General features: G+C 40.1%; 1 protein-coding gene and 1 long non-coding RNA gene across 2 annotated transcripts; one reads left to right on the top strand and one right to left on the bottom strand.

Moving 5' to 3' along the window:
- Window positions 1-3,208: 3,208 nt before the first annotated feature.
- scinlb (scinderin like b) lies at window positions 3,209-17,485 on the top strand. The gene is made up of 17 exons (XM_083525104.1): window positions 3,209-3,593; window positions 5,244-5,429; window positions 6,611-6,765; window positions 8,727-8,888; window positions 9,000-9,149; window positions 9,292-9,381; window positions 10,266-10,398; window positions 10,633-10,721; window positions 11,929-12,144; window positions 12,282-12,415; window positions 12,532-12,622; window positions 13,506-13,676; window positions 13,809-13,983; window positions 15,059-15,174; window positions 15,271-15,348; window positions 16,386-16,446; window positions 16,570-17,485. The coding sequence occupies exons 2-17, from the start codon at window positions 5,249-5,251 to the stop codon at window positions 16,728-16,730; spliced, it is 2,163 nt and encodes a 720-aa protein (XP_083381230.1). The 5' UTR covers window positions 3,209-3,593; window positions 5,244-5,248; the 3' UTR covers window positions 16,731-17,485.
- Window positions 14,320-14,736, bottom strand: LOC310717349. Its single transcript, XR_014530792.1, has 2 exons — window positions 14,418-14,736; window positions 14,320-14,378 (listed from the first exon to the last, which is right to left on the bottom strand). It is a non-coding gene; the product is annotated as an uncharacterized lncRNA (long non-coding RNA).
- Window positions 17,486-18,266: the final 781 nt, after the last annotated feature.

Genomic DNA, 18,266 nt, shown 5'->3' with positions numbered 1-18,266 from the left:
GCCACGCCTCTTTTTACTATGTTGTGTGGTAATGACCTCGTCATGCTGCTCCACAGACCTGATGCACTTTTTGATATATTACACACACGAGCTCACTCCCTGTCCTCCTGTACTAAAAGATAAAGTCTGACTTGTTTCTTCGGAATTATTCAGAACACCAGAATCAATTTCCATTTTTTCCACTTAACTTCGAGTTCCATGTATCAAGGTCATCTCAATGTCAAAATTCTCAAAGTCAAACTTCCTGTGTAAAAACCCAGATGACGTGTCTCGGCCACACCGAGACCTGCCACAGCGTCTGGGTTATTATAGAGGAAGTTAGCGCATCAGAGGGCCTGCTAATCCGAGCTTTATTCTGGACTGCACAGTCAGCAAGACCTGCTGCCTCCCGCTCTGTGTGTGTGTGTGTGTGTGTGTGTGTGTGTGTGTGTGTGTGTGTGTGTGTGTGTGTGTGTGTGTGTTAATTATCAGTTGTGATATGTATTTATGCATAGGTGAAGCTCTTAATTATGTTTTTCATAATCAGGTTGCGCTCTGATGCACACCATGACTCAGATATTGACCAGTCATTTACAACACACACACACACACACACACACACACACACACACACACACACACACACAAACACACACACACACCAACACACACAAACACAGAGATAATAATGCTGTGTGTGATGATACATCATGATGTGGTGGATTATCAGAATTCTTCATGTTCATCCAACAGGCTCTGCTGCCTAAACATGGCTAACTGTCTAACCAAGGCCTTTATATGAGACTTTCCTGTATGGGGACATTTGTTTGTGGCCACCAGGCTGAAATAAATCCTCCTTCTCTCTGTGTGTGTTTTGTGATCTGCTTTGTCAGGGCTCAGACTTCCTGATATTAGAAGTTCTCGCGCTGTAAATAAATGGAATAAATGATATTAAAAGTTATAATGCTCCGTGGATGCTTGTGTGACAAAGAAATGTTCATGGAACTACATCACTGGAGACTCCAGTGTCAGTCAGAGGTGCAGCTGTAACATTAAGGTTTTTGCACAATTAGTTTGTTATGACAAAACTTTTCAAACAAATGTCCAAAAGTCCTTGCACAGCAATACAGCTCCCAGCGTTCCTCTGGAATGTGTCCTGAAAGTCTTCTTCTCGAAGCGTGTAAATCACCTTCTGTGTCTGTGCAACGGTGACAAAAACCACAACCTTTCAGCATAGGGTGCGGAAGTGAGAACATGGACGACGTTGCATAAACCCAGGGTTGAGGTTGTCGAAGGTCTTCCTAATCTCTCATCATCTTCCAGTGATGTTTTTCTGCTGTTGAAGCGCACGTGTCACTTGAAACACCTCGAATGACTTGCCGAATCATGTCAAACATTTCTGTGGCGGTTTTGCCGAGTTTCACGCAGAATTTTACATGGTCAGAATAGCAGCAGTCGCACGGCTCCCGATGTACACAGGATGACGTCTTTTGGCACACTGACTTATGAAGGTCGGTGCCCCTGTGACTGTGCGTGCAGCCTTGTGTTGCCATCTGTTGGCATCTTACAAAATGAAGAACGCTTTTCATACAATAAAAGATATAACATGAACGGAAGGAGTCTCCAGTGTCAGACAACGCTAACCTTTCAGATATTTTCAGGACGGAGGAATTTTCCACTCCTGCTGTTTCTCGCTAACGTGTCGAGCTGCGTTTTATTGTTTACTCGAGAGAGCAGAATGCAAATCATTTCCATCATCTGATATCAGGAAATACTTCTCTTAATCCTTTTTCTTTATTGTTCATATTTCCCATTATTGATAAAATGCTTCACATCCTCGTTCTGAAATACAAACACAAACACAAACACAAATCTCTATCCTCTGCACGTGAAGAGTTCTTCAGAGGGGGGAGGTGGTTTCCTCCAGCCATCATCTGATGCCACTTTGAAGCGTTCTGTTCGTTCCGGCAGGATGATTGCAAACACATGATGGTGGAACGAAACAAAGGAAGCAGAAACCCACTAAACAGAGCTGCTTTTAATAATCAGGCCTGTAAACAAATCAGCATCTGCTTCCCTGTGGTAAAGAAGAACGCACTCGAGAGGTTTGCGTTCTGGGTGTGCCTTTCGTTTAAACCTGTTTTTTTACGTGCTTCTGCCAGGAGAAGGTGAAAATGTGGTGGATTTTGTTTGTTAGCCGTTGAAGACAAGACTCTTTACATGAGAACGACGAATACATGAATATATATACGTATGTAGTGTCGCTCCATTTGCTTCAATTCCAAGACAAATTTCCATGCAAAGCGTTCCGAAATCTTTCCAGTGCAGACCCTGAGCGTCTCACCAAACCCACACTCCTCCTGGGTGAACCAATCAGCTCGAGCGTGGGATTCGTCTGAAGGAGGATTTTCAGTCGTGATAAAGTCTCAATAAAAATGTTCAGGAACAGCACGAAGATTTTGTTTTCCAAACATGAACAATGCATTGCTTTTACAGCAGCCATAAAACCCCAGACTGCTTTATGACTCCGCCCCTTTAGACTCCGCTTTTCAATATCTGAAGAAATTCATAAAAAGTCTGGATGTCATGTGTTTTGACAAACAGCTCCTTATAAGCAGCAAAACAGGAAATTACAGGGGTTTTTCAGTACAGAAGCCACGTGGTATTTTATATCCATTTATAGTTACATGTAAGGTTGTAAAAAGTTTCACGAAACAAACTCTTGTGATTTACTTTATAGCCGCTATAAACAACATTTTAGTTCCTGCACTGGCCTTCCTTCCTTTCTTTCTCTCTCTCTTTTTCTCTCTTAAAGCAGTAGTTTTTTACACCATTATAAGCCACTCGCACTGGAGACTCCTTCCAGACAAGGACATGGTTACAGTGATTACAAAATGCAATTTATGCTACAAGCTTATGTGAAGGAGCAGTTACTATGGCAACGATAAATTATAACTACAATTGCGTATATAGTATAAACCTTTCGGAGAGCTGCGGTTACAGAACATTAAAACGTTGCATGTTTATATGAACATATTGTCGTTGACCTTCATTGGGCTCATTGGGTAAATGTTATTACATTTTTTTTATATATATATATATTTTACTTTTATGCATTACAAAATTTTTAATTTTAACTATTAAAACACACAGAATGCAGCTGGTTTTCTGCCTCTCTGTGGAGTGAAGGATCTGTTATCATGGTGCATGGAGCAGCATTAATTACTGCGTTACTACACAAATATTTGCTTTAGACGTGCCTTTGTGCTCGCGCGCACACTGCAGCTGGAATAAAGCTCCAGATCTGCTGAAGGCGTAATAACCCAGGAGGAGATGAGCTTCACTTCTGTATACATTCTAGTTAAATAGTTTCTATGTTGGAGTTGTTTTCAACATACAGTATATTTGTTGGTTTTGTGTAGTACAACTGGTTTGCTCATCATCACACTCCTTCCAGCCTCATACATTAACACGCCTCCATGAGGGGGGGTTTGTTAGAGCTTACCGAGTGTGCAGAAGTTTGTGTGCCAGTTTGGACAGGAAACTCCACCGAGCACGAGCACGGCCCAAACTGATCTCCTCTGCTTCTCATTTTCTTCTCCAAACTGATCAAGGTAAACATTTGTGTGGTTGTAAAAATTTTGTATTTTTATTTGGAGGTTTTAATGCTTGCTTCAGGATCATCTAGATCTGAGCTTGCATTCATAAAGTGCATTGATGTACGGAGAATAATCTCGATCTAGAGGGATAGAAAGTTCTGCTGCATGGAGCTTGCAAACAATAACTCGTCTCCAGGCTGCACTTTGGAACATGCATGGGAAATTCTGCGCGCGCGCGCGTGTGTGTGTGTGTGTGTGTGTGTGTGTGTTAACACGTTATTACATTAACACTTTTCAAATCTGCTTTTTTGGGTGCATCTTCTGCTGCATTCGGCGTTGATGCAGGACAGAAAATGTATAGCGGAAAGATGCAGATGTTCCCGGAGCCGCAAAAAAAAAAAAAAAAAAAAAAAAACTTTTTTGTTTCTTAGAATAGAACCTACAAAATACTAACTTTTTTTTTTTTTGCATAGGGAATGCTTGTCTGTGCGTGCGTGTGTGTGTGTGTGTGTCTGTGCGCGCGAGTGTGCGTGTCTGTGTGTGTGCGTGCGAGGAATAACAACCGAGGAAAACGATAACCGTGTAATACAGCTTCGGCATTTTCCGTGCGTCTTCCGGAAACACCCGAACACCCTCCTTCTCAAAGGGCGTCAGGAATAGAACCAGAAGTGTGCGATCTTTTTTTTATGAAGGGCCAAATATGGGCCCTTGGGCAAGGCCCTTAAATCTAAATTGCTTTGCTATCTATGAATAGAGATGATTGTAAGTGAATAAGAGCATCTGTCGAATGCACACATCTTCACTAACGAGCACCATTAACGAGAGACATAAAGCTGGTTCTTATTTATTAATTTTTTTAAACTCAATTATTTTTTTCTCTTCTCATAAATGGTACTGCCGAATCACCAAGTCACCACGGGCCAGAACGAAGCGAGTCCGCGGGCCCAAGCATTTTTTAAAACAGTCGTTTTTTTCTATGGTGTTATGTTTTGTTGTAGAGCAAAACAGAAGCTAAGAAGCAGAAATTGAAGTCCAGCAGTATCTGATGACATCATGTGGCAGTTGTTTATGTAACAGGAAGTTGCCATGCAATAGTTTGTGTATTGAAATAAATCTAGCAATAGTTCAAAAGCAGGACATGGATGTGCAGAAGAATCGAAGGGAAAATTATACATTATAATATTATAATTATATTCACTACTTCCTGCAAATTAACCTGAAAACATCGGCGTAATTAACGTAAGTAATCATTTACGATCGCAATATGCGACGTCATCCAGTAGGGGGCGTGTTTCTGCTTCTTCTCAAGGTTTGTTCCTCGTGTGGATTCAGAGTTTTATTTCATTGTGTCTCCCATTAGTTAAAAAATCATCTAAAGCTTCATGACAAACTCTTATTAAAATCTTCTCATCTTCTTGCTCTTCTTACTTTCGATCCTCGCTTATATTTTTATCCTAATTTTTTAGACTGGACACCAGTCAGCCAGTTCTTTCCCAGTTCTTTTGACGCTATAACGGCTTGAAATAGTCTCTCTCATCATTTTCACCTTCAGGTGTGGACCGTCTTTTGATCCACACCCAATTTGACCAAAGTAAATAGGAGATTTCCAGGGAAGCACTGATGATCTGATGTTCTCACTTTTAAACTCGGTTCTCTCTATGGCAGGCATCATGGTGGCCCACAAGGAGTTCGCTACAGCCGGGAAGGCACCTGGTCTGCAGATCTGGCGTATAGAGAACTTGGACCTCAAGCCTGTTCCTAAGAACCTGTATGGAAACTTCTTCACCGGCGATGCCTACATCCTGCTCTACACCACATCTGCACCATCCTACAACATCCACATGTGGATGGGTGAGTGCCTTCATGCCATCTGCAGCTTCGCTCCAGATGTTTTAATCAGGAAAATCGTACCTTAGACTTACGAAAGATTTTTTATATTGGCATGTTTTGGCTTTAGTGTCAGGAGGACATTTCTAAACCTTCTCAGTGAGACTCTATTTCGGTAAATTGGAGTAGTTACAACAAGCTTACAAAACGCACCATTATGAAACTTTAACTTGCACCACAAAGGAAGGACTTAAGGACATTGAGCTCCTTCCCACAAGAGTGTAGAACAATTTACTGTCCATGTCGTGGGAATCGTAAAGATCACAAATTAAGTTCTACCATGAGTCACTCTTCACAGAGTCCACGCAGCAGAAAGCAGAACTGTCCTGCTCTTGGGTCAATTACTTCTCGTTGCCTTGAAAGTTCTTCCCCATCACTGTGGACCAGTTCAACCACTAGTTTTTTTTGTTCTCCAACCTCTGTGCCTGCCTTTTCTCAGGGGTGTCCATGTGGTTTTTATAACTCCATGAACATTCCAGGCCAGAAAGTTTTCCTCTCCCAGAGGAACACACTGGCACATTTCCCTGCGTCTCCACAGCTCCGACCGGCTGGAGGTTCTTAAAGGAACAGTTCAGAGACAAGAAGAACATCTGCAAGGTTCTGCCATTCTTCTCTGAACCACGATCGTACTGTGTGATGAGATAAGATGTTCGTACTGGTGTGTATCTGTGGAAGCCAACTAGAGCATTTCTTTATGTTGCTGTTGTGGTGTATTTGTATTTACTTTACTTCTGTAAAAGCTCTTTCCATCATCTGCTGTGAAGTAGAAAGCCACGTCTGTGAGAAACGTGGAAATGAAACTTTGAAATGAAGCAGCAACGAAGAAATGTTATTGCAGTGACATCCACACAGTACAGATTTTTGATGAGGTCTGAACATCTCAGAGACTCTGTTGGGTCTGGTATATTGTTCATTCTTCTGGCTACGAGCTTTAGAGTGAAAAAGGTTATTGTGGTTCATTTGAAAATTGTGTCAGATTGTATCAATTATTAGCGTCCATTATTAGGCAAAGAAACACAATCACAGTATAACACACTTTCTCTATTTTGATATTTTAGATTATATTTTATTGATGAAATCTTTGGGACTCCTTTTGCTAAATTGTGACCAATAATGTGATACGTTGTGAAAATTTCCTCGTGTAGGGGACGAGTGCTCGCAGGACGAAAGCGGGGCGGCGGCCATCTTTTCTACGCAGCTGGACGACTTTCTTGGCGGCGGCCCAGTGCAGTACCGTGAGGTCCAGAATAACGAATCCGTCGTCTTCCAGGGATACTTCAAGTCCGGCATTAAGTATAAGGTGAGCGTCAGGTGGTTTTCACAAACACAGCTTTTATTTTTTGTATTTTTTCCTATTTATTTATACTTGTGATTGTTCTAAAAACCTGCATCTAATTAATATCAATAACAGTACTGAGTCTAGAAAATGTGCTAAATGATATAAATATATTAATGAATATAAGCAATAAATTCTAAATAATAAATATAATATTGCGTCTCACGTGTGAAAACAAGCAGCACGTGGTGTCGGGGATTCACCACTAGAGGCCGCTCTCGTAATGACAGCGGACCGGAAACCGGAAAAACTATTGAGTTTTGCTGATAGTTTTAGAAATCAACTATTGGTGCTGATTAATTATTGATTAGTTGATGAATCGGTCGACCTCTCACGGAGACTTTAGTGTCAATATTCCACAAACTAGATATCTGTCAGTTTTTATATAATTCTGACATGTTTCTCTGTAAAAAAGAGAGCCAAGATCCACCAATTTTCACGGGAAAAAACCTGTTTGATCGACATATCAGGTGACCAAAAACAGACTTGTCCCTGCAGCCCGTTATAAACATGTGAGATCTCGTTGACTTGCCAATTTAAAAAAAACCTCAAATACATTTTATAAATGTTGAAAGTTTCTTTAAAACGGTTATTCTGAAGCTTGTGGGCGGAAAAGTGTTCAATCGATCAGTTGATCATATAAACTCTTTTTGTGCTCTCTATTCTTTATAAACAGAACTTGTGCATTCATGTGCACAAAGACACACAGAAAGAAACCATGCGAAGAAACAATTATCCAGCATTCAGTACTTCAGTGATGCATTCTTTCCAACACAACACACCAATTTTTTTACCGCAGCATGTTTATTGAGCTCGAGTGAATACAGTGGCTCTGTTTTCTATTTCCTGTAGCGCTCACTAAAGCCCTCGAGTCTTCTTTTTTTAAACCTGTTTCCAGAGCATGCATAACAAAAAGCTCGGATATTAACAAAAAAAGAAGAAAAAAAAAAAAAAAAGACGGCTTTCTCGCATAGATAGGGTAGGATGTGGAATAGTCTGCTGGAACGTTGTGTTCTTTGTGTGTAGCTGCACATGGAGTGTTTCGTTGTTGTTTTAGAGATAATACAGAGTGCAGAGTAATACAATTCTCGGGGGATGGGCAGGTAGGAAGGCCACGCCTTCTTTACTGAACAGGCAATTACAGAGGTCACACTTTCTTTACTGTGACTGACAGCTTTAAATGCTATGCACATCTGTTTGCCAGAATGGTAGCAGTACAAAGGAAACGCCCCCTTTTTTTAACAATAGAGGCCACACCTTCTCTGAGAAGAGGCCACGCCTCCTTTTCTTAAATAGACTGATGCAGAGGCCACACCTTTTCCTTCAGACAGACACCTTGTTTACTGTGATTGACTACTACAAAGGCCACGCCCATCTCTTTCTAATAAAGGTAGAGGCCACACCTTCTTTGAAATGAAGGGGTAGTGAAGGCCAAACCTCTTTTACTGAGACAAGTTGCAGAAGGCACCCCCATCTTTTCTTAGACAGACAAGTAGAGACGCCACACCTTCTTTACTGTAATTGACAGCTTGAAAGGCCACACCCATCCCTTTCTTTTTTTACTCTTCTATGTTTAAGAATGACAAGCACAGAGGCCACACCTCCTTTACTGAAACAGACTGGTGCAGAAGCCACACTATTTACTGTGATTGACAGCTACAAAGGCCATGCCCATCTGTTTGTCACAAAGGTAGAACAGGTCCCTCAAATGAAGGGGTAGAGAGGCCACACCTCTTTTCAGAGAAGTAGAGAGGCCACACCTATCTTATGCTGACAAGCACAAAGACCACGACTCCATCTCTGACAAGAGGTCACGCCTTCTTCCTGAAATAGGTAGTGAAGCCAGAGCCCCAGCTGTACAGTGTGAATAATTATTTTAATCTTCTGCAACCTCTTTCTTTCTCTCTATCTCTGTCTCCGTACAGAAAGGTGGTGTTGCGTCTGGTTTCAATCACGTGGTGACGAACGAAACGAGCGCTAAGCGCCTGCTGCATGTGAAGGGCCGGAGAGTGATCAGAGCCACTGAAGTGGACTTTACCTGGAAGAGCTTCAATAAAGGCGACTGCTTTATCGTGGACCTGGGAAAGGTAGCATCCTCGACTCCACTCCTCTTTCAGGAGGAAAGAAACACCATCGTGTCAGAGGAGTAAAAAAAACCTTCCTATTTAATAAGATTCTACCTCTGATATCCTGTGCAGAACATCTACCAGTGGATGGGCAGTGAGTGCAACCGCTTTGAGAGGGTGAAGGCGTCTCAGGTGACCATTGACATCCGCGATAACGAGCGCAATGGCAGAGCCAAGCTGTGCATGGTGGAGGAAGATTCCGAACCGCAGGAGCTGCTTGATGTGAGAAGCTGTTTCACACACCTACACACACCTACACGTGTTCTTACACGTTAAAAAAAATTATAGTTACAGTGAAGTACACTTGATAAGTGTGTGTGTGTGTGTGTGTGTGTGTGCTTGTTATGTTTCAAATCTTTTCCAGGCTCTCGGCCCCAAAACAAGCATTGCTCCTGCCACTCCTGATGATGACAAGGTTGAGGTAGCCAACAAGAAGAAGGGAGCATTGTACCTGGTAATGCAGGATCTCCACACACTTCACTATTATACACTTCAACCTGATTTTTCATTGTGAGCAGTAAATATTCCTACTCGAATGATCCCATTCAAAAAACCCTCCCGCAATAATCCCACTCTAGTATTCCCACTGTAGCAATCACACTTATTATTTCACTCTAATAATCGTATTTAAATAATCCCACTTTACGATTCTTACTATAAAAATCCCACTCTAAAAATCCCACTCTAATAATCCCACTCGCATAATCTCACTCTAGTATTCCCACTGTAGCAATCACACTTGAATTATTTCATCCTAATAATCGTATTTAAATAATCCCACTTACTATAATAATCCCACTCCAAAAATCCCACTCTAGTATGCCCACTGTAATAAGACCACTCAAATAAATCCTCTCCAATAACCCCATTAAAGTAGTCACACTTTATAATCCCACTCTAGTAATCCCACTTGAATAATCCCACTTGAATAATCTCACTCCAATTCTACCACTTCAATAATCCCACGATATTATTCCAATTTAAATAATAACATTTAAGTAATCTCACTCCAATAATCCAACTTCAATAAATTCACTTTAATAATTCCACTCTAGTATTCCCACTTCAGTAATCCCATTCCAATAACCCCACTTGAATAATTCCATTCCAGTAATCCCAATCCGATAATCTGACTCTTGCAATCCAATTTTAATAATCCCACACCAATTATCCCATAATAATTCTAATCTAATAATCCCCTTTAGTAAAATCACTATAACAACCGTATCTTTATTTTAAATCATCGCAATAATCTCATCACAGGCTATTAGTCTCATTATAATCATACTGTTCTTATGTTATAATCCCACCTTTAATCCCACTGTGGCCTCACTGCAGATCTCTGACGCCACCGGCTGCATGAAGACGACCATTGTGTCTGGATCCAGTCCGTTCAAACAGGAGATGATGTCGAAAGATGACTGCTACATCCTGGACAATGGCATGGATGGAAATGTGTTTGTGTGGAAAGGTGGGACACTGGACAGACGTCTATCACGTGTTTGTCACGAGGTTTTGATTCCTTGGTTCCTGTCATCAGTCTTCTCAATTTCATGACAGTTAAAAAAAAAGTGTGAAAGCAATACAGACTCTAATCATCTTATAGATACGCATTCGTTCCATACTGCAGCAATTACTAATTAAATTATTAAAGAACGGCATAGTTTTTATTCATTCACCGTTACATTTGTTCCAACTCTTCCAGGGCCGAACGCTAATAAGGAAGAGCGCAAGGTGGCCATGAAAGTGGCTCAGGATTTTATTAAAGAAAAGAACTACTCAAATAAAACACAGGTACACTGCCTCCATGTGCACAAACATTCTATAATACAGAACATTCATATATATATATATATATATACCGATAGCTGGGTTAAATCGTACTTGTCAGTATCTGATTATTCAACTTTTTTGAACGGATACTAGATAAAAAAACAAACATAAAACCATGTAAAATATTACTGAACTTTATTACAAAAATCAAAAAAACAGTACTGAATCATAAAAATGTGCTAAGTGAATTAAATATGATTTTTTATAATACATTTATATAAATAATAAACAATATATATAATATAGTGCCCTTTGTGCAGCGTGCTGTCTCGCATGTAAAAACAAACAGCACGTGGCACCAGTGATTCGCCTCTAGGGGCTGCTCTCGTAACGACAGTGGACTGAGTGCAGGAAAAACTACTCTGCATGTGGCACCAGTGATTCGCCTCTAGGGGCCGCTCTCGTAACGACAGTGGACTGAGTGCAGGAAAAACTACACAGTTTTTTTTCAAAATTGTTACCACAAATCTAGACGCACTTAGTTGTAAAGGACGTCTTCAGATGTGCTTTTATAAAATTTTGCATTCACTTGAACTTGTAAATGGAAATGCGCCTGTGCACAAAGTGAGCTGAAGATCTGGTTTACATGCTTTGGAGAGGAAGATCTTAAGTGGCCTGCTATAGAGCTCTGAACACCTTTGTTGAAACGCTGACTGCACCACAGGTCTCCTCATTTACATCAGTTAATGAATTTCTGCGGATAAACCAGCAATCAACTACTGGTGCCAATTAATCTGCAAAACTAATAATTAGAATAATAAAAACCAAATAAAGACATTTATTTATTAATATTTCTTATATATTACACAATTATTATTTTTTTGTTTAAATATTCTTTAGTCGGGAGGCCTTGAAATAATTATAAAAATATTTAAAAATATATTATTAATTAATAATAATATTATTTGAAAATTTACCCGAATCTTCTGCCCTTTTATTATTTGTTTCTATTTGATTTTATTCTTATATAAGAAAAACTCAATATACTCAAAAGAAGAATATTATTATGACCTCAATCACTATTTTATAAAAAGAAATTAAATCAATCAATCCCTATATATTAATATTAAGTTTTAAATAATAATAATAATAATTAATTATTATTATCATTATTATTATTTTATATATATATATAATGTAATATATATTATTATTATCATACCTGCAGATCCAGGTGCTGCCTGCAGGGGGCGAGACGACTCTCTTCAAGCAGTTCTTCTCTAACTGGAGGGATAAGGACCAGTCCACCGGCCCAACCAAAGGCTACGCTATCGGAAAGATCGCACAGGTGAAGCAGGTCCCCTTCGACGCCTCCACCCTGCACACCAACCAGGCCATGGCGGCGCAGCACAACATGGTGGACGACGGCTCCGGAAAGGTTCAGGTGCGAGATCTAGGATTTGACTTAAAACAGAAAAATTTATTATTTTAGGGATGCAAAAGAAAGAAAAATAGAATTGATCTGTGGATGAAAGGCAGAAGATTTGACCAGATGTTTAATATGTGTGTGTCTGTGTTTAGATCTGGCGTGTGGAGGGCGGAGCTCGCATCCCTGTGGATCCTACTTCGTACGGTCAGTTCTTCGGAGGCGACTGTTACATCATCCTGTACAGCTATAAAAATGGCAGCCGAGAGCAGCACCTCATCTACACCTGGTAAGTCTGGCACACTGACCACGCCCACACACAACCTCTGACCAATCAGAAGGGAGGATTTAGAGTGGTGTTTGATGCGACAGTGTTGTTACAGTGTGTGTGACTGTATTACTCAGGCAGGGATTAAAGAGCACTCAGGACGAGTTGGCCGCCTCCGCATTCCTCACCGTGCAGCTGGACGACTCCATGGGCGGAGCTCCTGTCCAGGTAAGCACCATTTACACTCAAAACCTCAGGGGGGACACCTGAAGGTCACACTAAACCCTTGTGCACAGTGAGGTGCAAAAATTGCACTGAACACCAGGGGGCAGTGCCAGGACACAGACCTGATGGATGGAGGAAAGGAAGAAAGGATGATTGGTAGAAGACAGGTCAAAAATGTAAAAAAGGGAAATGAAAGGACATATTTGAGATGAAAGAAGAAAATAATAGATGGGTTAAAAATAAAGAAAAAGAAAGAAAAGGGAGGAAGGAAGGATGGATGGATAGATGGATTTAGGATAGAATAATGAAAGAAAAGTAGATGGCTACAAAAGGACAAAAATGTAAGAAAGAAAAAGATCAGACGTTAGATTATTGATCTCTTTGGGTTTGGATAGATGGATGGACAGATGGACACGACGGGCAGACAGACAGACAGATTTATAGAAGGATAGATACAAACAGAGATAAATAGATAGACAGATAGATTAACACATGGACAGATAGAACGATAAACTCTGAAAGACTCTGATAGACTCTGATAGACTCTGATAGATAGATAGATAGATAGATAGATAGATAGATAGATAGATAGATAGATAGATAGATAGATAGATAGATAGATAGATAGATAGATAGATAGATAGATAGATAGATAAAGTGATGGAGTGATGGAGTGATGGAGTGATGAAATGAAAGAATTCATGGACAGGTGTAGAACAAAATAAAGACAAAAAGGGTGGTGAGATAAAAGAAAAAAAAATAAATGGAAAGAATAAGGTGATTAAAGAATGGATAAAAATTATCAGAGCAAATTTCCTGCATCACAGGTGTGTGAGTGTGTGTGTGTGTGTGTGTGTGTGTGTGTGTGTGCGTGTGTGTATATCAGGTGCGTGTAACTCAGGGTCAGGAGCCTCCTCACCTGATGAGCTTGTTTAAAGGAAAGCCCATGATCATCCACACTGGAGGAACGTCACGTCAAGGAGGACAGACGAAGGCAGGAACCACACGTTTCTTCCACGTCCGCACCAGCACCACCAACGCCACTCGAGCTGTGGAGGTGAGGGGCGGAGCCTCTCTGGTTCACATTTTCAACCAGTCCAGGTTTCTGCATTTACATCATTAATAAAACAGAACATGTGATGATTATTATTCTCTCTCTTTCTCTCTTCCTCTCTTTCTCCGTCTTTAGGTGAAACCTTGTTCCTCCAGTCTCAACTCCAACGACGTCTTTGTGCTGAAGACTCCTAACTCGTTGTTCGTATGGCGCGGCGACGGTGCGAGCGAGGATGAAGTCAAAGGGGCCAAATACGTGGTCAGCTTCCTGGGAGGGAAACCCACCGACGTATCCGAGGGCAAAGAACCAGGTCAGGATTAAAGCTCTGCATTTTATAGAAGAAAATCCACAATAATGAAAAATACATTGTGTTTTCTTTTAATTTTTTTATTTTCATCCATTTGGTTCTGTCCGGTATTGTACATCTCAGAATTTTACATATTTTTAGAAAAAGAACAGAAAATTCTTTACCTCGAATAGAAACTCAATTATAGTGAAATTCTAAATTGTTGTTGATAAAAGTCACAGTATAAAGCAAACGCAAAACTACAACAATTGAAATTATAATGGTGTTGGGCAAAGATTGAGCTCATCTTCTTCCAGCCAATCACAGTCCAATATTCACCCCTGAACATCTTTTAGCCAATCAAAATACAGCATTCACACCTGAACATCTTTCAGCCAATCACAATACAGCATTCACACCTGAGCTTCTTTTAGCCAATCACAATACAGCATTCACACCTGAACATCTTTCAGCCAATCACATCATTCACACCTGAACTTCCAGCCAATTACAATCCACTATTCACACTAAACTTCTTTCAGCCAATCACAACACAGCATTCACACCTGAACTTTTAAAAATGAAAAACAAACATAACACTTCATGTAAAACAGTACTGAATCATAAAAATGTATGAAATAAATAAATAAATTATAAAATAGAAATAATAAATGTAATATAGCGCTCTCCATGCAGCATGTAGTCTTTGGTGTAAAAACAAGCAGCACGTAGTGTCAATGAATGGCCTCTGGGGGCCGCTCTTGCAATGGGTACATTCCAAAATAATAAAAAATTCCCCTGGTCTCTCGTGCTTTCCGCAAGACACCGGAAAAATCAGCCAAACTAATTAGTTATGTGGCAAATGCAATTCTGCGATTAATTTCGGCGATAGCCGATAGTTCCAGCGTTCAACTATCGGTGGCGATTAATAATTAATAATCTGCAAAACTGATGATTTGGTCGACCACTCATTTACAAAAATTTGATACAAAGATTTGATTTGAATACACATTTCATACTTCATGCCCATCCTAATACACACATACACACTAAGTACACACGTTCATTCGTGGTTTTGATCTCTGACGTCTCCTTGTAGACGCATTCTGGGCCGCTCTGGGAGGCAAGAAGGCATACCAGACTTCCAAAACTCTGAAGAATGTGATCAAACCCCCTCGTCTGTTCGGCTGCTCCAACAAGACCGGCCGGCTCACGGTAAAAACGTCAACTTCAACTAAACATAAACAAGACATTTAGAATTTGTGCTTGAATTAATTCTGTACCAGTTTTACTAACTTCCTGTTCTCCCAGGTGGAGGAGGTTCCTGGGGACTTCAATCAGGCAGATTTGGCCACGGATGATGTCATGTTACTGGACACTTGGGATCAGGTGAGGTGGCAAAAAAGACACGTGGAAACAACGTAATGACCTTTTTTACTACAGAGTAAACTGATAAAAGACCAAAAAGGATCATACAGTAGTTTAAAACGAGAGTTTACAGGATAAAGCGTTACAGAGTTTAGTTTCAGTACAGAAAATTAGATTCGATTTTTTTTTAACATTGTGCAGTGTACAAGTACAGGGCCAATGAAATGCAGTCAGCATCTAATCAATAGTGCAAACAGCAGTGTATATACAGTTTTTCTCAGATGCTTTGAAGCGTTTCTCAGATCACAAATAAAATTCTCAAAACCTCCTTCAACCTTCAATCGGTTGGCGAGTCAACGCCAACCAATAACCAACTCGTTCTCTAAAACAGGTCAAAGGTGAAACTCGTGAACCTTCGATTGGCGCCAGAGTGCGAAACAAAAATTTAAATTTGTGGAGAAAATAAAAAGGGTGTGTGTGTGTGGGGGGGGGGGGGGTGTTGGGGATTGGGAGGGGGTGGAGTCCTGTCCGGTCTCTTGCATTCGATATCAAACATACAGCAATGTGTACATTTATGCAGCCGAAATTTATGGATGCCATACAGAAGAAATCCAGCTTTTTCAATGCATCAATCACTGGAATCCAAACCGTGTTTTACATCAGGAAACACTGAAACAGTGCGGCGTCACGCCAAAAACATGACCGAAGATTTTGACCATCTTGTTTGTGAACAGTGCCGAAAGGACTTGTTATTATGTTGGCGATGAGATGCTCATTTACACGAAACACTTACAGTACTTTTGAGAGATGTACGAAGGATATTGAGAAAAGTCTAAAAATCCATTGTGCTGTTTGTACAAATTGTTTAGAGAGAGACACATTTTACTGATTTGCGAATATAAAAGATGATTTAAAAAAAAAATGCTCCAAAGCAACTGAGACCAACTGTGAATAAATAAATGTAATATATAAATATACATATTTATGTGATGGACGGGTGCAGAGACCAGCTCAGTGTTGTCTGTGGCCTAATAATACTGTGATGCTCCTATGTGTAGGTCTTCCTGTGGGTGGGCAAAGATGCGAACGAAGTGGAAAAGACTGGCGCCCCGAAAATCGGTAAGATTTAAATTTGCTACGAAATGCTGTAACGCTGCAAAACTAAATACACGAAATAATTGAAATGTATTATTATAATTATTATTATTATTATTATTATTATTATTTTTATTTTCTCCACAGCTCAGGAGTACGTGGACACGGACCCGTCCGGCCGGCGTGGTATCCCCATCACCACCATTAAACAAGGTGCAGAGCCTCCGACCTTCACAGGCTGGTTCCAAGGCTGGGATGAGAAGATGTGGGACACCGACCCCCTGAATAGAATCCGTGCAAAGTTTTAAATCTTCATCATCATCATCACCCTGTAACTGCGATTTGCACTTAGCAGGCCTGATGCACAACCAACCAGTTTTACATCTTCTCCTTTTTTTTTAATGCGCTTTACTGTTACTGTATCACACGAGGGGAAGCGATGAAAAGCTCAGCTGATGTTTTTACCTGAAATACCGTATCATTTAAACTTCACCTTTAGTTCAAAATAGCAATAAAATTAAGACTCGTGATGTGATTTTGACATCCAGGATGTTTATGTTCCAGTCGAAGCTGCTTATAAGTCTTTAAAACAGACCTCTGCTGATTATCATTCCAGCTTTTAGTTTTCTGATCTCAGTTCTGGACTATTCAGTGTGTGAGTTTAGATGTTGGTGTGTTTTGTTTTGTAAGCTAATGTTGGCACCAGCTGCAGTACATTTTTAATAATAATCAGAAAATTAGTCTGGCATCATGCCCCCGAGTGCCAAAATAGAAAAACAATCCTCTTGACCAAACAAGGCTTGTGATTGGTCGGATTGTGAAGTTCAGTAAGTCATGTCAGAAATAGTAAAAAAAAAAAAATTACAGTAAATCAGAAATGTTTCCAATATGTTTTGCCAACGCAGTTTGTCTCTCTTCTGCTCTCGTTTTTATCACTTCCTGTTTGACTGGGATGGATGGACCTGCGCTCTCTCATATAAAATGATATTTCAAACAAATATAAATGGTTTTCATGGTTTCATATTTCTGGCTTAAATAAAAAAAAAAATGCTCCTGTTTTAAACACTTTTTCTGGTCCAGTTATTCAACTACAAAGTTTGGCCAAAAGTATTGGGACATCCTACTTCTTCACCCATGTGTGGTTCTTGTTCTATCTGTTAGCACAATGTTAGAGGAATACAATTTTACAGGACGTCTTTAGATGTGATGACATGAAATTGTTCTTTCATTTGAACTGAAGACCCAACCCTGTTTCGGCATGAAAACAATGATCAATTCACAGACGTCTCATAGTTTTATCCTTTATCCTGCTACTGCCTGAGCACAGACTCAGAACAGGAGGAAGTCTCGTATCCTGGCCTTCTTCCAGATTTCTCTCTCTCTCTCTCTCTCTCTCTCTCTCTCTCTCTCTTACTCACTCACTTGTTTGTTTCTTTGCCAGCTTTAAGCACTGTGTGAAAAATTCATACTGCAGCATAAATTTAGCCACACGAACCCTGTGACTGACGGGCTGAGCCTCGCTTCAAATAAACACTGAAGCTCCTTATTTAGGGCAAACAAAAGTTTAGGCACCCTTATATATCACACCTACTGTCATGGCTTATAGTCACTAAAATCTGTGTTTATGCATAAGATAAGTAGACTTTTTTGTAATGTACAAAATAATGGGATTATATATTTCTTAAATCTTAAAAAATATATATATATATATAATATCTCACACACACACACACACACACACACACACACACACACACACACACACACACACATAGTGCTTTTCTGTCTTCAGAGTTTATTTTGCTACAGTGAAAAAGTATTTGTATCAAAATATGTAAGAGCGA

The sequence above is a fragment of the Silurus aristotelis genome (assembly GCF_946808225.1).
Source record: "Silurus aristotelis genome assembly, chromosome: 22".
NCBI classification, from domain to species: Eukaryota; Metazoa; Chordata; class Actinopteri; order Siluriformes; family Siluridae; genus Silurus; species Silurus aristotelis.
The sequence above is the reverse complement of the archived record's forward strand: the minus strand, read 5'-3'. Positions and strand labels throughout refer to the sequence as shown.

Bases quoted from the DNA above. Each gene is read 5' to 3' on its own strand.
- scinlb (XM_083525104.1), top strand. From the start codon at position 5,249: ATGGTGGCCCACAAGGAGTTCGCTACAGCCGGGAAGGCACCTGGTCTG. The intron at 10,399-10,632 runs GTGGGACACTGG...CAACTCTTCCAG, and splicing joins AAATGTGTTTGTGTGGAAAG to GGCCGAACGCTAATAAGGAA. The intron at 16,447-16,569 runs GTAAGATTTAAA...TTTTCTCCACAG, and splicing joins GACTGGCGCCCCGAAAATCG to CTCAGGAGTACGTGGACACG.